The sequence below is a fragment of the Bombus flavifrons genome, chromosome 17, assembly GCF_040668555.2.
Source record: "Bombus flavifrons isolate JBK064 chromosome 17, iyBomFlav1_principal, whole genome shotgun sequence".
Classification (NCBI taxonomy): Eukaryota; Metazoa; Arthropoda; class Insecta; order Hymenoptera; family Apidae; genus Bombus; species Bombus flavifrons.
The window spans coordinates 7,069,211-7,087,183 of NC_138458.1; the positions used below are offsets into that span (position 1 = coordinate 7,069,211).

The 17,973-nt window shown below is 28.9% G+C and overlaps 6 protein-coding genes across 8 annotated transcripts; 1 reads left to right on the forward strand and 5 right to left on the reverse strand.

Annotated features, from left to right (window-relative positions):
- Nucleotides 1-2,643: 2,643 nt before the first annotated feature.
- On the reverse strand, nucleotides 2,644-4,474 carry LOC138188742 (rho GDP-dissociation inhibitor 2). The gene is made up of 4 exons (XM_069130782.1): nucleotides 4,315-4,474; nucleotides 3,530-3,718; nucleotides 3,224-3,448; nucleotides 2,644-2,985 (listed from the first exon to the last, which is right to left on the reverse strand). The coding sequence occupies exons 2-4, from the start codon at nucleotides 3,711-3,713 to the stop codon at nucleotides 2,786-2,788; spliced, it is 609 nt and encodes a 202-aa protein (XP_068986883.1). The 5' UTR covers nucleotides 3,714-3,718; nucleotides 4,315-4,474; the 3' UTR covers nucleotides 2,644-2,785.
- Nucleotides 4,475-5,011: 537 nt separating this feature from the next.
- Nucleotides 5,012-6,108, reverse strand: LOC138188860 (dynein axonemal assembly factor 5-like). Its single transcript, XM_069131002.1, has 2 exons — nucleotides 5,238-6,108; nucleotides 5,012-5,148 (listed from the first exon to the last, which is right to left on the reverse strand). Exons 1-2 carry the CDS (start codon nucleotides 6,106-6,108, stop codon nucleotides 5,012-5,014), a joined length of 1,008 nt encoding a protein of 335 aa, XP_068987103.1.
- Nucleotides 6,109-6,162: 54 nt separating this feature from the next.
- LOC138188738 (dynein axonemal assembly factor 5-like) lies at nucleotides 6,163-8,073 on the reverse strand. Its single transcript, XM_069130776.1, has 4 exons — nucleotides 7,177-8,073; nucleotides 6,875-7,111; nucleotides 6,619-6,814; nucleotides 6,163-6,538 (listed from the first exon to the last, which is right to left on the reverse strand). The coding sequence occupies exons 1-4, from the start codon at nucleotides 7,877-7,879 to the stop codon at nucleotides 6,163-6,165; spliced, it is 1,512 nt and encodes a 503-aa protein (XP_068986877.1). The 5' UTR covers nucleotides 7,880-8,073.
- Nucleotides 8,074-8,229: 156 nt separating this feature from the next.
- Nucleotides 8,230-10,862, reverse strand: LOC138188740 (phosphoribosyl pyrophosphate synthase-associated protein 2). The gene is made up of 6 exons (XM_069130779.1): nucleotides 10,642-10,862; nucleotides 10,388-10,477; nucleotides 9,906-10,314; nucleotides 9,561-9,833; nucleotides 9,282-9,428; nucleotides 8,230-8,663 (listed from the first exon to the last, which is right to left on the reverse strand). Exons 2-6 carry the CDS (start codon nucleotides 10,462-10,464, stop codon nucleotides 8,505-8,507), a joined length of 1,065 nt encoding a protein of 354 aa, XP_068986880.1. The 5' UTR covers nucleotides 10,465-10,477; nucleotides 10,642-10,862; the 3' UTR covers nucleotides 8,230-8,504.
- A 395-nt stretch (nucleotides 10,863-11,257) lies between these two features.
- On the forward strand, nucleotides 11,258-14,485 carry Exo70 (exocyst complex component 7). 3 transcript variants are annotated; one of them, XM_069130769.1, is made up of 7 exons: nucleotides 11,258-11,411; nucleotides 11,614-11,850; nucleotides 12,093-12,631; nucleotides 12,714-13,265; nucleotides 13,341-13,575; nucleotides 13,655-13,924; nucleotides 14,159-14,485. In XM_069130769.1, exons 2-7 carry the CDS (start codon nucleotides 11,622-11,624, stop codon nucleotides 14,428-14,430), a joined length of 2,097 nt encoding a protein of 698 aa, XP_068986870.1. In that variant the 5' UTR covers nucleotides 11,258-11,411; nucleotides 11,614-11,621; the 3' UTR covers nucleotides 14,431-14,485. The 3 variants fall into 3 exon arrangements, with proteins under 3 accessions (XP_068986870.1, XP_068986869.1, XP_068986868.1); XM_069130768.1 differs by having other exon boundaries at nucleotides 11,313-11,440; XM_069130767.1 differs by lacking the exon at nucleotides 11,258-11,411 and adding an exon at nucleotides 11,463-11,490.
- Rac1 (ras-related protein Rac1) lies at nucleotides 14,447-17,397 on the reverse strand. The gene is made up of 3 exons (XM_069130783.1): nucleotides 16,760-17,397; nucleotides 15,901-16,288; nucleotides 14,447-15,799 (listed from the first exon to the last, which is right to left on the reverse strand). The coding sequence occupies exons 1-3, from the start codon at nucleotides 16,792-16,794 to the stop codon at nucleotides 15,644-15,646; spliced, it is 579 nt and encodes a 192-aa protein (XP_068986884.1). The 5' UTR covers nucleotides 16,795-17,397; the 3' UTR covers nucleotides 14,447-15,643.
- Between the last annotated feature and the right edge of the window lie 576 nt (nucleotides 17,398-17,973).

Below are 17,973 nucleotides of genomic sequence, written 5' to 3' on the forward strand. Positions count from 1 at the left end.
GAGAGAAAAGAAAAAAAAGAAAGGGAGATGCATGCTGTGACTTAACTTGGTCGTATGGGTTGAACACAAGTTTTCTCGTGAAGTTGATCGTGAATTTGGTGGTGTGATTTTCTTTGTTTTGTCAAGAAGATCTTTCTCATCTTGCTTAGACCAATTGTGTAATTAGTGTTGTCTGTGGTCTGTGGCCATTTTCGGTTCTCCTAATTTCCAAAAAGTAACAAGCATTGAAGGAAAGAATAGCATTTCCATGTCTCGAATAAAATAAAAACAGTCGTGCCAAATGTAAAAGTGAAAAATGGTCGGTGTCGTTTCAAAGTGTTCCTTTTTAAATTTTAAATTCAGAAATTTTGTAAAAAAAATCCATTAACATTAAAGAAAGATTTGTTTCAGAACAACCACAACGAAAGGATAGAAGGATAGAAGAATTCATCTTTACTCCAATGTATTTGATACATTATACAAATAAATTATTTAAATTGGCAAATACTTCAAAGTGCAATTCTTTTAATACTGATGAGACATAATACAATAAATTATACGCAATAACCTCTCACCTATCATTCAGGCAAAAATATTAGTATAGTACCATCTAATGGTGGAAGTAAAAATTGATTCATAGTAGTAAGAAATTTACATTTCACGGATTGACTTATGATGTACTAAAATCGTAAAATCTCATTGCTTTCATTATATTTGCTACTATAGTTTATAATTAAACTTCGTTCAATCTTTCATTTCCAAAAACTGACAATAATAATTGGAGATATTTGGTCAATATTTATAAACATATTACACATGTATATATATATATAAAAAAATCAGTTAGATTATTTTATCTTAGGTTATGTGATTATCAACTCAAAAGAAGTTACATATATATAGTTAACGAAATAGAATATAAATAAATCAATGACCTTTTATTTTTATACATAAAACTAGCATTAATTAAGAAAAACTGTTTTTGGTACAGAAAGTTACATTTAGAAAATCTGATACTAGATTACTTCACAAAATACGTAATTGTAAGGACGATTATTTTTTACTAACATGTATATTTATTACATTCTCGCACTTATAGACAAAACATAATTATTTTTCAATACAAAAATGTTACATGGTCATTGTAAATGAATCAAAATTTCTATTTTTCAAATATTTATAAAATATTAATCGAAAGATGTTACGATCTATACATTTATGGACATTCTAAATATTTAACATCATTAAACCATCACATTAGTTTATTATAACAAAATATCTTTTGCGATGCTTTATTTAAATAAAATATATATTAATTGAATATAGTAAAAATATAACAAAAGCGGAGCATAAAATAATAATAATTGCAAACAATTTACTAACATTTATTTTTACTGCAGCTAGTTAAGGTTTTATTGTATATGTAGTATAACCTTAAAATTATAGGTTAACATGTGTCCAGCTTTAGAATCATGAACAGTATTAAATACATTTTCGGTGCATTCTTAAATAGAATCAGCTTTTGAACTTTTAAAACTGTTTTGTTTTTCATTTGTTCTTTAATATTTTACTGCTATGTGACATTATTAGCGTGGTACTGTTAATGAATGAAGTAGAGAAGCAATTCTAATAAACTATTATTTCTAAAATATAGAGAAAAAAAAAATGAATAATGTATTAAAATAAAACTTTTTAATAACAAACTTTTAGTCCCTCTAATTGAAACTTGATATTGTTCTACACATAGGGACTCGCGTTAAATGCATACACTATTTATTACACATCATGCACAGCAAAGAAAATCAGCAAAAAAATAATTTCTGCTTGTAACTTGCCTTTTCTAAGCTGTAACTGAGAAGCAATTTATATTTTTATTTTTATTGTAGTTTGGAATTACAATTGCAATACATATTGCAATTTCTATTAATGTACATTATAAAACTGTTTCTAAAAAAAATTGTTTTATAAAACAATTATTATTTCATATTGTAAATCTTATTAAAACAAAAAAATTAATTAATAGTTTAAATTTGACACACGAAGGACTATAAAAATGTCATATTATGTGGGAAATTTTTCCATATTTCAAAACAATTTAAGTCTAATATGATATAATAAAAAGTAATAATGTATATATGTATATGACATAAAGAAATATTTGAAGCGCACCATTTAAATTTTCTACATTAATAATGTGTGTATATTAATTTGATATATATTTATATTCTTGAACTTTAAGATATTTCCAAGCTTTGAATACTAAAAGACAAAGTATTTGAAATAATAGCATGTTTTTGTCATTCAACCGTTAGTTAAAATATACTATTGAGGGGTTTGAATCAAGACAGTAAACTTTAGCAAAATGTGTTAACAATATAATACTAAAGAATCTTACACTGATCTTAATTGGAAAAATTAAGAGGAATATATGAATAACTGCAATATAAAGGCAATTAAATACTGACTGATATACACAATTTAAATGATTATAAAATAGTACCTACGTGATTCACTATGTATGTGTATACATACATATACATATGTTTATGTAAATATATATACACATATACATATCTTAGTATGTGCGTTTATGTATGCATATATTCATGTACTCAATTGTTCACTTTTAAGGTTTACGATTTAGGAAAAGTATCTAAATAAATATCAATGTTACTCTTTCTCTTATTACTTAAAAAATACAGTTATGGCATCGCAGTATGACTGAATATCTATAAAAATTAGAGTCCCTTTTGGCATTTTTATTTTAATTGCGATCGTTGTAGGGCTTCCCATTATAAAAGGGAGCTTACTCTTTCCAGTCTTTCTTAATTTCAAATGACCATTCCCACTTTAGGTGTTCGTGTTTGTCATCATCAGTAAACAAAGAGCTTACACTATAAGAACCACGTGCCATTACTCCAGCTGGTGCATCCTCCGTTGGTGTTGTATATGATTGAATTTCCGTTTTTGGAGGATAAGAACCCACCATATGCATCATCTTATCCACTGAAAGGACAACAAGGCAAATGAATATTAAACATGTTAAGCCATACATATAGTATTGTCAGTACTTTGTTTTAAAAATACCTGTGACACCTAAAGCAGAAAGCATTGAACAAAAATTAAATATAATGGTTTAATATTAATTTAGTAATTTAAATTAGACATAATTAAAAATTTTAAGTTAGCAATAAAAAAGAAAGTTAAGATGTAACTAATATTTTATCTTTAATGAAAATTTTACCTGGCATTCCAAGACGATAAGTTTTTTGAACATATTTTAGGCCGTGCACAATTTCACGTTGAACAATAAAGTCAATCCTGATTCTGTAGCTAACACCTTCTTTTATTACAAATGTCTGTTTCTTTAACTGAGAGAGGTCACCTGTTAAATCTAATTCCATATCTGGCCGATCTGCTACGCACAGCGCTAACTTCTTTACTATTACTTTCCTGGGATCATTTGGATCTATAAAATTTTAGAGCATCATACCTTTTATTTATCTTCTCTTTTAGGTAATTTATTTTAAATATTTAATGAAATGCGCACCTACAACAACACCTCCAGACTTTGCTTCTCCCAAAAGAGTTTCTTTATATTTACGTAAACTTTCATCTTCTTTATCTGTTTCTAGGATTTGTTCTATTGTTTTTTCTGGTGGGGGTTTGTAGTTAGATTCCACTTCTAATTCTTCTTCTACGGAGTCAATGTGATCGGTATTAGGTTCTGACATGTTTACTGTGACAAAAACATATTTTATTAATAGCTTAAATACTATAAACTTAAATATTATAAGTCACATGAGAATATTCCAAATATTTTATGAGAAATTTTACATCACGGATCCTGATAAATATTTCACTTATTTGACAACAGAACTTCACAGGCTAAGCGGTTACTGGATTATGAGAATAATGGAAAAGTTGGTTACTAATCTTGTTTAATAATTGATCGGTAATGAATCTGATACTTCTAACAGTAATAAACGTAACATTACATTTAATCATTAACCAATTTTTGAAATTCGAACATCAGTGCAGATATATATTTATGACGTACAGATATAACCATGTAGATATGCTTCTATAGAATATTTTTAGATGATTCAAATTAAAAATTCGGTACAAATTATTCATGTTATGTATTTCTTCAATATTTTTATATTACTAAGAAATATTAAGTAATTATTCGATTATAAAATAAATGTGTGAATTATTCAGATAAGAAAGTGACAGAAAGATAAAAAATGTTTGAACAGACTTACGAACGAAAAAAAAATTCATGAAAAGTACTTTTCAACTAGAAGAAATATAATGTTCAAATAGTACGCTTACCACAATTATAAAATAATAAGATGAAGCTTGAAATGAAAACTTGAACAGAATTATTGGCAATTTCTTAATCCTGTTTGCCACCCCTTTGTGATTCGCCTCTGAAAGCGGAAGACATGGACAATATGGCGACTTCAAAAGGGCGGGTACTTCCTGTTTTAATACTTTTTTAAGGTTAACTTATCCTTGCATAGGTTCCTGTATTATTTCTTGTCCAAAAAGGAATAGTTTATTTATATTATCATCTTATGAGATCTTTCGATTTAGTTAATATGTATGTTTATCTTAATCTCTTGGTCATTTAAATATATTACAAATTTCCTAAATTGTGTATGTCCGTATATTCTTTAAATCTATAGATCGTCTTCCCACGTTTTTGTATATACATATTCATTTTTAGACATTAATTTATTGAAAAAAATAAAGAAGTAGATCCTTTGTGGGTATTTGTATCAAACAGTTATTATATTCTCACGGTTAATTGTTAAAAAAAAATTGCCAGAAATTAAGATAACCTTAAAATGAGACGATATTTTAAATTCTGTCTATGAAATTTATTTTGAATAAATTAATTAATTTTTGTTTACAATAAATATACATATACATTGTACAAGAAATATTATTACTGAATAGAATATTACTCTTACATAATAACTATCAATTTTACTCTTTGGTCAAAAGAAATTGATGGTCATCAATTTTATTTATTGGTTAAAATAAATTGACAGTGTTCTATTAATGTTTCCATATCCCTTTGATTTCTAAAATTTGTCTTACATTTCTGAAGTTTCTGATATAATAATTCTGGATGCACTTTGGCTAATTCCTTTAATTTATCTAAAAGATAAGTACTTTATATATAACAATTGTATTACAATTTACATAAATATTATATTAAAATGCACTCTTAATTTAAACGTTATTACCTAATGCAATATTTTGAAATTTGCTGTCTGGATCATCCAAATATATTATAATTGTGGTATACAAAGTATCTACATGTCCTTTATTAAACTGTATGTCATAATCCTTAGGTATTGCGCTCCAAACTTCTGTTAGAGCTTCTAATGATATTACTCTAACATCATCACATCCATCATCAAGTCTTTTCAAAAGTATTGGATATATTTTATGTATGTATTCTTCCGTGAGGTGATCAAACTGTTTCCGGATACACATTATTAGATACATAGCTTGCAAAGAATAAAATCTACTTGTTTTAGAATTATCATCTGCAAGACTAATTAAAACAGGTATTATTTGATCAAATATTAAACAAATATTTTCTTCATCATGATTTGTAATTCTCTCCGTAACAGAGTCTTTTTCATATTTATTTAAAAACGAACATAAACAAGTTACTGCAGCAGTACGTATAGCTTCAGCAGTTCTTCCTGCTGTCCAAATCAATCCAGGAAGTATACAATCTTTCAAAAATTGACTAGAAAATTTTATATCTATAATTTCATTTGAAGATCCTTGATTAAAATATTCTGATAATAAAACAAAATGTTTCAGTCTCAATTCAGGATCTGCATCATCCGTCAGAGTTTGTTTTAGAACTGGTAAAATAATGTTCATATTATAAGCAAAAATTTGCTTAGCATAAGTTAAACATGCACAAAAAATTTGAGATTCTGGATTATGAATTGACCATGATTTATAGTCAGAAAATGTTGAAAATAATTGGCCAATGTATTTATGATATAACTCTCCAACATTATCAAGTGAATTAATGCTAGCAAGTATACTTAGTAATTCTTGTGCTTTCAAATTTATCAAATTTTCTTGTGTCATAGATAAAACAGTGAATATTATTATAAATAATTCCTTTGATATAAGTTTGCAATCCTAAAATTTGTTTAATATATTAGCGCAAGAAATAATAAAATTAATGATGTAGATATTTATAAAACAAACCATTTTGCATACTAAAAGTAAAGAAGAACAACAAGAAAGTATTTCTTTTTGATATGCTCCTTTTTTACTTTGACAGATATGTGATTGTTGTAAGAATTTTCCAATATCTTCTAATAATGGAAGAAGCATACACTGTTCACTACCTTTTAAAACTGCAGAAAATACTTTTAAATGACCTACGGATGGAGTGTCTTCAATAGTAGGGATTATCAAATGACAATAGACTTTTGGAGATACAAAATATCCTAAATATTCTGCAGCTCTTTCTACATTTTCTACAACTCTGTTATCTTCATCATTACAAGCTCTAATAAATAATTATTAGTCAACAGCATGATTAGTTAAAGATTAATTTGATAATGTATATTTTAATACTAATACATTTACCGATACATAGGAGGCAAGAGTTTTCCAATATGCTGTATTATATCTTCTTCTATGTTTAAAATAAATACACAAAGTAACTGTGCAGATCGTACTCGTATGTCTGCAATCCAATCTCCTAATTCCAAACAAATTCCATTTATCAATTTACTGAAGCATTGTTGTGCTACTACACGACATCCTAAGTTTGGTCTAATAACTACAAGAAATTTATAACGACATAAATAATATTTTATAACAATTTGTTAACTAAACATACCATTAGGGTAATGATGACGATCTTTGGCAAGAAAATCCAGTTTGTTTTTCAATTTTTCATCATTCTGGTTTTCTTCTACATACAATTGTCCCGCAGCATCCCAAAAGTTGCCAGCTTTTTGTCTAATTTCTTCTAATTCATCATGTAGACCCGTTAATAGTAGTGGAAGAATTTTATGCCACCAGTTATATCGATCTTTTAGGTTTAGATGCCAATAACCTGCTACTTCTATTACAGCTATGAAACAGTACAATGATATTAAATATAATTTGTTTAAATAAAGAATAAAAATAATGAAATACCTTTTCTAACAAGACCATTCTGATCAAACAACCTTTCTGCCATTGGTGTAGCTACTTCTTCTATAGATTTACTATTTCCATGTTGGATTAAATCTCCTATTGTTTTAATAGAAGCGATTCTAATTCTATGATGTTGGTGTGTAAAGTTATTTAGAATTGGTTTTACAAAGTTTTGCGATTGTGCGTAGAAATATCTTGACAAATTCTTTGCAAATTCAGATATACAATCACAGCTTTCTCTTTTAACAAGTGGATAATTGTCTGCTAGACTTTGTACTAAGATTTTTGTTAAATCATCAATGTATAATGCTAATAAGTTTTCGTATTTCAGTACTATTATTTTTAATAACGTAATACACTTCAGTCGAACTTCTTCTGAAGTCTCTATTTGCTCAGAAGAACCTAATCTTTTGGATAAAATTGGGAGTAAATGCATAATATACTTATCATTCGGTGCTAAATTAATTATAAATAACTTGATAATCTCCAGTGTTCGATCACGACATTCTTCTACAGAATCATTTAAAATTCTCAACAGATATTTATTTATAATATCCCATAATTTTACGATTTCACTCTCAGATTGCTGTAATTCTAACAATGTGAAAACTTCCTTCAAACCTTGTATCCGTCGCTTTTTTACTTCCGATTGTAACATAACACAAATTCTAGTAAATTCATTATTTGCAGTTTCCACAGACATTCTGACAAAGCTTAAAATATTTTTAAAATTTCAAACAATTTAGAAGCTGCGGATTTTGAAGCTATAGTTGATCTATTGTCATAGCAACATTTTTATTGATCCATTTGTTTTAATTCGAATGTGTTCACCAATTATGTATATAATAATTGCATTCAAATTAGTTAAAGGAAAGAAAAAGTGTTATTCTATTTTCTGTTAAATTTATATTATTATTTCATATATTAGCGTAATACGTATATTTATGATCCCCACATCTTCAAATGTAGTTATTGTTTGTTAAGTGAGCAGTAGTACAAATTTTCTAAGTCAAAATATATACAACCAAAATTCGCATATACAACTAAAACCAAAATCTTGCAATCTATTTTATGTAAGTTTATCAGTTATCAGTTCAGATATACAGAAACTTAAATGTATAGAAATTGTCAAGCAATTCAAATGTGTGTGTGTGTGTGTGTGTGTGTGTGCGCGCGCGCGCGCGCGCGTATCTATATAAAACAGGACTAGCATGATTAATTCTTCATAAAATAAAGTAATAGACAAAATTTAATAGATATGTTTTGCATATGGTCCTCAGATATGGAAACTGTCAGCATGTTTGAAAGATATTATCTCATCTTAATTTTTAATCTTCCAAAGAGACATTTTTAAACAAGTATGACATGGATTCTTTATTATGAATACGCCTAATAGCCTCTGCCAGCAAAATACTGATATCAACAGTTTTTATTTTTGGACACTGCATCTTTTGGACGTCATGAGGAACAGTATTTGTAACAACGACCTAAAAATAATATCTAATTATAGATTAAACTTTAAGAAAAAACTTAAATACATATATATACATATATACAGTGCCACCTAACTCTGCCACCCTTAATTACTCTCTCATTTGTCACAGTACAAAAAGAAAAAATGTTTCGAGAGAAAATTATTATATCTCAAGGAGGAAATTAGACTATAAGAGTGAAGTTCATCTCAAGGTCATATCTTCTGAGATCTTAATAGTAAAGTTTTTTAAACGGAATGACCTACTCTTTTCTTTACCATTAAGAAGGATGAGATCAAACTACATTATCAGATGGGACACCCTGTATATACACGCATGTATGCACATATGCATGCAAAGCCACGTAAAAGTATCTCAGACGAAAACTATAGTATATCAAGGAGCCATGCTGATATTTATCCAACCTTATGACGACCTTGAATCGTCAAAAGGAAATCTGTATTCTAATATCAGCTAAAAATATACAATACAAATCTACATGCCCATTTGAAAACATAATCATGATCTTCATAAAGCTATTTAAGATCAAGTAAATGTCAGTGAAATGGTTTGCTTACAAACTGCTTCACATAACTTATGTCGTTTTAAATAAGCTGTTAAATATTATACTACCTCATCAATTGGAGATTCTTCTATTAATCTTGGTGCATCAGAACTTAAAAGTCCATGCGTAGCTAGAACATAAATTTTATATGCTCCTCTTTCTTTAAGAACTTCTGCTGCAGCTACATAAGATTGAACATCATCTATCATATCATCCTGAAATATAACAATGCATAATAATGTAGAAATTTACTGTAATATAACGCAATATAAGTGTAATGTATCAAATGTACAAATTTTTAATACACTGTCCCGTTTTCTTTAATTTTTACATTTAAACATACATACCACCATAATAGCTATGCGTCCGCCTACATCCCCCACTACATTAATTGGGGGCTTTTCTTTTGCAGGATGCATTGGCACACCAACGCCAACTTCCATTGTTCGCGAGGCCAATGCAGGTGGAGAATAACGTCCGTCATTCATATCTGACTCTGCCTCTCGCTGTTCTCCATGAATGACTGCTATTCCTAAACGTAATCTTTCTGCATAGCTAGTTGCTTTTTTTGCACTACCAGGATTTCTCGCAACTATCACTGAATTGTGATAATCTGGTATCTAATAAAATAAAATTCGAACTTAAGTCATAAAATTCTATGATAATCAGTTTTACTAATATTATTTACGCACAGATTCTTGAATATATTGTAATAAAAACGGACTAGCACGCAAATTATCCACTGGTACATCAAAAAATCCTTGTATTTCCTTCTGGTGCAAATCCATTGTAATTATGTGTGTTAAACCACTCTTACAAAGCATCTTTGCTAATAATTTAGAAACTATACAACCTCGTTTACGCATTTTGCATTGCTTAGAATAAGGCAAATATGGAATTACGCCGACAATATTCTTTGCAGAAGAAGTTTTGCATGCATATGCCATAATCAAAAGTTCCATTATGTTATTGTTTACATCTTTTGTTCCCGTTTGAATAATATAGAGATCTTTGCTACGCACAGAATCTCCTATTTCAACCATAGTTTCACGGTTTGATTTATGATACACAGAACATCCTCCATGTTTAACACCTAATCGACTAATAAAGCAAAGCAATTATAATTGGAATATTGAATGATTATAAATATACATGTATATTTGTGAAAACGTACTTGGCAATAAGATTAGCCAATTCTGGATGGGAATTGCCCGCAATGAGTACAATATCTGAAGATACAGGTTTGTCCATATTGTAAATGCTTCTAAAAATCAAATGAATATATAATCTGTAACTTGTTTCTTTAAAAGTATACGAGAAAGTATCTTTATTATCTTATGTAAATAAAAGTCACACAGATCTCAGTCACTTATATTTTTATATCGCTCATAATGCTTAATAATGACATAGAATATTTAATGTAAATACCTTATAACATGCAAAAATACGATAATAGGTTAAACATCTATATTGAATTACTATATCTAATACTATAAATTAGATTATTCTTTATTTATTTATGTGTTAGTATTTCTATAATCCTATTAACGATATGCTGTTAACTTGTTAATTCGAATGTAAAGTATGGTATCAATGTATCAAGATCAAGTCGAATTCGATCTAATTCTTATGTTTCGTCTTTGTCGATTACATACTGCTTCTTGAACAGCTGCTTAATTTCAGAAGTACCAACTTATTAACAAATGGCCATAATAAATGGAAATTTTTATTACGTTTTTTCTATAGTTCTAGAGCTGAAAAAGCTGGGATTAAATTCTTATGATCTTAATTCTTGTCAATTCTTTAAAATATTTATTTTTTTATTAAAAGCGTAATAGTGTGTTATTTTAATTTCTTTTTAAATTTGAGTTACTGTTTGTTTATGTTAGGATCCTTTCGTATCTAATATACTAATATGATATAGTACTTCTTATTAATACACTGAATAAATCAAATATTTAATTTATGTATTTTTGCAATTTATTTAGTTTGTTTAATCACACAGAATACATTACAATAGCAAGTTCATATATTTTAGCAGTATTTTCTGAGATTTCAAAATTATAGTAATAAAACTTTTCATTTGAATAGGGCATTTTTATGTCAGTAGTTGCATCACAATGTTGTATCTCTTTGTATTCATGAATATACAGGAAATCTTTAATAATTATTTGATATCTAATCGATCGATTATAAAGGTACAATAGCAATAATGTAATGAAAAAAGGTTATATCATAATATAACATACAATATTAAAATAGCAATGACATTACATCGTAATTTTATACAAATATTTTTAATATACGTGTTTTACATAGCGAATAAAGTGACACTAACTATTCAAAGAATTTAAAATATTTTCCGATTTCTGTTACACATATGTATCGTACTATTTTCAGATAAAATAATGCACAGTACAAGAGCAGATACTTCTGAACGAAGGTTTGAAATACAATGTAAATTAGAAGCAGAAATTGCTTCTTTAGAAGCATTGAAAGAAGCAGAAGAACGAAGCAGGAAGTTAACCAGTAATGTTGTAGGAATTCTATCTTCTTTAGAACAACGTCTTGCTACATTGCGTCGAACTATACTTCCTGTTTACAATGAAACAGGGAACCTTCAAGCGCAACAACAAAGTATATTATTATAAACTAAATGCAATTAATATATATTGACACTTTGACAGTCGGATTTTGTTGCTATAGCTTTTTTATTGGGACATTTTCATCAAATGACAAATTAATTAAATAGTATAGTTTCTAACTCATAATATTTAGTTCAATCAGTATATCTGATCGTTTTAATGTTATTCATATAAATATTTCAAATCTGTAATTTGTCATGTAACAACGTAATTTCGTTTATTTTGTCTTTACAGATATAGAAATGACATTAAATGCTTTAGATCATGCTATTGGGTACTACGGAGTCTGTCAAGAAGTAGAAGCTACAGTGAGAGCTGGTCCAGGAGGATCTGGAGGACTAGATAATTTTTTGGAAGCAATGAATCGTCTTTACAATGCTCAGCGTTATTTTCAGAAAAATAATCCAAGCTCTGTAGAATTAGAAAATGTAACAAGTTTGTTTGTTGTTGGTTTAGATGCTTTATATGCAGAATTCCATGATATTTTAACTAGACAAAGTAAACCAATTCTTCCAATCGTTCTTTTGGATTTAATTGGATCAGACGAAGATACTAGTGGTGAGGATGCCCCTCAATCCCTTTGTCAATTACCAGAAAGTATTTTAGGAGATTTACTTAAAATTGCTGCATGGTTGGAGGAGAGGGGACACCGTAAACATGTAAAAATTTATGCATCTGTACGTTCTGCTATTGTTTTAAGATCTTTACAGTTGTTAAAAGAACATCAAAGGAGTGCTAGTGGTGGCAGTACACATGCAGGAAGTCCTTTACCAGTAAGAAACTTAATAACATATTCTTTTGATCATAATTAATTGATTATTTACAATTTAATACTAGTTATGTTGCTATTTGTAGAAAACAAAATTTGGGAACAGACATTCACTGGGAATTCAAGAAAATAGTGGCAAAAGAGCTTCTAAAAGATTACAGCATGCTTTAGAAAAAAAAGCTAGTAGAATGTTGCTAAAAGCTTCTCAGACTACTGGTTTGGGATTGTCTTTAACTGCATCTAGGAAGCCACCACCACAGTTATCTGGACATTCTGTAGAGGATACAGCGCCAGATGAACAAGAAATGGAAAATTACTTGCTGTTAACGGTTGGTCTTCATAAACTTATGCAAGCGGAACGGTCACTAGTTGCCAAAATTTTACCGATTAGTCTACAAGCACAAGTATTAGAGGCTACAGTACGCGAAGCTATGGATCTTGTAGCTCATGATGGAGAGAGTATAGCAACTCGTGCTAAAAGATGTATCGTACGGCGTGATTTTTCTGCAGTGCTAGTAATCTTTCCAATTTTAAAACATCTTGGAGAATTAAAACCAGACTTGGAACGTACTGTTGAGGGCTGCGATTACGCCCTTAGATCAAAATTTACTTCTGTGCTTAATACTCTAAACATAACTGTATGTTGTAATGCAATACGATTGTATAATGCAAATTTTATTTTAAATTACATACTACATAATTTAACAATATAGGGGGCAAAAGCATTGGAAGATTTTGCAGAAAGTGTCAGAAATGAATCTAGTTCAATTTTACCTAAAGACGGTACTGTAGCAGAAAGTACAAGCAATGTCTTAGTTTTCTTGGAACAATTAGCAGAATATGCAGATACAGCAGGAGCTGTGCTAAGACGTAGTGCTGATATGGAAGGTGCAACATCTATAAAACAAACAGAAAATATGTATAGAATTGTTCTTGGCACTTACATTAGTTGGTATCACTATTTCCTTATTTTTGGACATGTTATGAAAATATTATAAAACTTATTAATATTATTTTTTATTTTTAGAAAAGGTATTAGCACAATTGAATTTGGTGCTCGTGAGTAAAAGTGATACTTCATATTCGGATATTGCATTAAGAGCTTTGTTTCGTTTAAACAATCATAATCATGTTATAAATGCTTTACGTCGTAGTTCCTTGATGGAACTTTTATTATTAGCAGAACCTAGCGCAGAACAAACATATCACGATCTCCTGTTGCGTGATAAGGCTAACTATGTTTCTACTACCTTTGCAAAAGCGCGTGCTTATCTTGAACAGCCCTTCGATGAACCAGGTTTGTATTTTGACAATTTAGAAAAACTTTATAACACTAAATAAAAAAAAAAAATGTTCTTTTAATAATATTTATTTTGAATATAACATTAACTAAATAATGAATAACGTAAAATTGAAATACACGAAATTATTTAATATAACTATGGAGGTTTTAATGATATATATCAATTGTGTAACATGTAAACAGAAAAATGTTAAGAATGAAGATTTAGGATTTTTATTATTTTCACAGAACCAGCAGCAAAAGCTTTGAAAGAGAAATTTTTGGGATTTACAAGAGAATTAGAAGAAGTTGCAAAATGTCAACGTTCTTATTCCGTACCTGATGCTCGATTACGAGAAGAATTACGAAAAGAGCTTCAACAAGCTATTGTTCCTCTTTATATGAATTTTCATAATAAGTATCGAGGGATATCATTCTCCAAGAACCCAGCTAAATATATAAAACACACTCCGGAACAAATATCTATATTAATTGATACATTCTTTGACACAACGGCATAATAAATAAATAGAAAAATTTAATAAACACCCATTTAATAAAGCATATTTAGTTACAGTATCTATGATATTTTTATGGACTGAATCCCCATTCCCCGGATAGATTGCACAGGTCAGTGGATCTGCGACGATTGAAATAGATCTCGGTCCAGCCCCACTTTATATATATTTATAATATATATATAAAAAACAAGTAACGTCCGATTTAGATTCAGCAGCTTATACATGTAAAATGATAATGATAGGAATACAGTTTGGACTTTTACCATTTATGTACAATTATTTGTTATAGAATAATTCCTTCTTCTGTCTTTCTCTCTTGGCTTTCGTATGCACTCTTAAACATTCATACACACGTACCATTTTCTTCTACCTCTGATATTTTTATTCTTTTAGCCATGTTGTGCGTATGAATTACAGCAGAATTGCAACAACATGAAAATACAGGAGAGGTAGAGAATTGAAATCACACTTGTATCGCTCATTTCTAAAACTTACACGATTATCTTATTCCATGGTATGTATATAGTAATATCAACCAATTTAGTTAAAGATGAAAATCATTTCATGTTACATACTTGCAATTGTATATTTACAATGAAAGATATAATTTATGATTAGTTTCACTTAAATTATTAACTGGAAAATTGAATTTATTTAAAGATTAAAAACAACTCCCGTTAATATATAATGTTCATATTCAAATATTTTTTACTTTAATGTTTTTACTGTATCAATCTCTTTATATACCAAAAATTTAAAAATGACAAAATTGTATGATTATATTTTTAATCTAAAATATACAATGCAAATTTACATAAAATGGTTCAGCTCTTCTATTAAATTGATTAGTATCTAGTGCGCTCACAAACGCACATACATAATGTTTAATTTCTTATAATTCGTATGTAATAACTAATATTAATAACACACTCTAATATACTGTACATTATCAGTTCAGTTTTCATTTGGCTTCCTTTCTCTCATCAGAACATTCAGCTAATGTCCAAAACACTTAAATTGCATATATTTTCTTCTTTATCTTTTTATACGCATTATATAAATTGGTTTGTGCGCTTTCATGGCAGATGCTTGTAGAGAGATGGACCGTACAACGGGGTTTTTTAATCAAAGTTAGATGTCCTGCTGCAATCAAGTCCGATCGGAGGAGGGGTAGTACATTTGCACATGCTCCACCGTCGTTGGACATTTAATATTATAGAAGGAAACATCTGCGTTTCGGTTTCACTTGAAGAACAGGACACAATACTGCGCGAATTGCTTCATCAAATACTGTTTTCAAACCTTTCTGAGTAAGAGCAGAACATTCTAAATATTTTACAGCACCAATCTCTTTTGCCATGGACAAACCCTAAACGTAATTTAATTCAAAGTTGTTATGTTATTAAATTATTATAAATATAGAGTAACAGTAAGAGGATAGTTTAGTTAATAAATTAAACAAATACATGCCTGAGGATATGTAATAGGTGCAAGTTTTTTATCTTTTAACCGCTCAATAGTCTCTTTGTCTTCACGTAAATCTAGTTTAGTCCCTACTAAAATAATTGGAGTAGCTGGACAATGATGGCGTACTTCTGGATACCATTTAGCACGAACATTTTCAAAACTGGCGGGGTTAACAAGAGAAAAGCAGATCAGGAAAACATCTGTCTGTGGGTAAGACAATGGTCTTAATCTGTCATAATCTTCTTGGCCTGCTGTGTCCCATAAACCAAGATTTATTGGTTTACCATCCACCATAACATTTGCGGAATAATTGTCAAATACAGTTGGAATATATTCTCCAGGGAAAGCGTTGGTAGTGTAGCTTATGAGGAGACATGTTTTACCTACTGCTCTGTAGAAATTAATCAGTTAGAGATAATTAAATTGACTGTGCAGAAATTCTGATAATGAAAAGGTTAATTATAAATGGAACATGAGTAAACAATTTTTACGTTATCAGAATAAAAGTCATAAAATAATATAAATTCGAATGAAGTTTTAACGAAGACGACAAAAGGAAAAAAGGAGGAAAACACGGAGAAAAGTAATACCTCGAGGCGATAAATTATCTAAAAGTTGATAATTTTAAATTAAGATACTCTGATTTTCTTTAAAAAAAAAAGAAAGAAAAAAAGAAAAAAGAGAAGAGAATACATATTAAAAAGCATAACGGGTGTGGTACTAAGCTTTTAAATAGTTCTTGATCAGGAAAAACCAATCGCCAAGGGGTACTTCGATGATTCTTTAGATCAAATAATGTGGATCGAAAACAGGAAAAGGCAAATATATCACAAAACATTAGAGTAGGTATTAAAATACTCACCCGTCTCCTACGACAACACATTTGATAGCTTGCATCCTGAAGGTTGGAACCGTTCACAAGTAGAAATATCTACGTAAATTCGCAGGAAGGGAGGCTAGTTCGATTCGACAGAACAGGAAAGATTAAGAGAGATAGACAAGGAGTGGAAATGTCGTGAAATAGAAAGAGAGAACATAAAGGAAATAGGCGCAAGAGAGATAAATAAGTAGTGTCAAAAGTAAGATAGAAAAAGATCATAAAATGGAAGGATGTATAAATCAAAGGAAAAGTGGGAATGATATAGGCAAGAAAAATTATAAGTACTTGTGTAGAACCATAACAGTGGTAATAAACAAATATGTATTATAACGTCCTTGATGTCCTTGTTTTGTGATAGAAAACGCAGTTGGGGGTCTTTCGTTAAATGCAGCACTCCTGACCTCAATATATGGCCTCAATAATGAACGTAGACTTAAAGGTTTTATTTATTTTATAAGAATTAAAATGCTATTTCTATGAACACAACAAATTTTAAGCAAATGCTTTACTTATTCACTGTGTTTATGAATATTGTTTTAAAAACATATTTAATTTCAAATAATTCATTTAAATGGAGGATCGGATACACATGAAATAATGGTTGAAATGATAACCAGTGCACTGTAAAGTGTAATACATTTGGTGGGGATTTTTACGAATGCGCATCAGCTTAATAAAATTCACATGCACGTAATACAATAAAAATACGGAAATTTTGTAATATATATTTCAAAGTTATGCTATACAAATCTAAAAATGGTTAGCAGCTAAAATTAAAAAAATTAAAAGATTTTGCTTTCATAAAAATTACGTTTATATAGAAACTCTATAATGTTTAATTACAAAATCTATTATCTATAAATTTCTTAATTTTATTCTGATAGAAATTAAATATTAATGCTAATAAAATTAAAATTAAGCTAAATAAAATATAATACTGTTACATTATGCAATATCAGAGAGGGGATTTCCTCTCAGGTAATGTACAATAATGGTTAAGTTTAGTATTGTAATTTTATCATGTATATCTTTTAATTCTTATTAACATTCAAGTCGTTTAAAAATCAATTTATATAAGCATTAGCATGGAGAATAATAAAAAGTATATACGTAACATTCAAAAATATTAAAAACTCAAAAAATTGAAAACAAAATTTTAATAAATAAGTACAAATATAAGTATAAGTATAAAATAA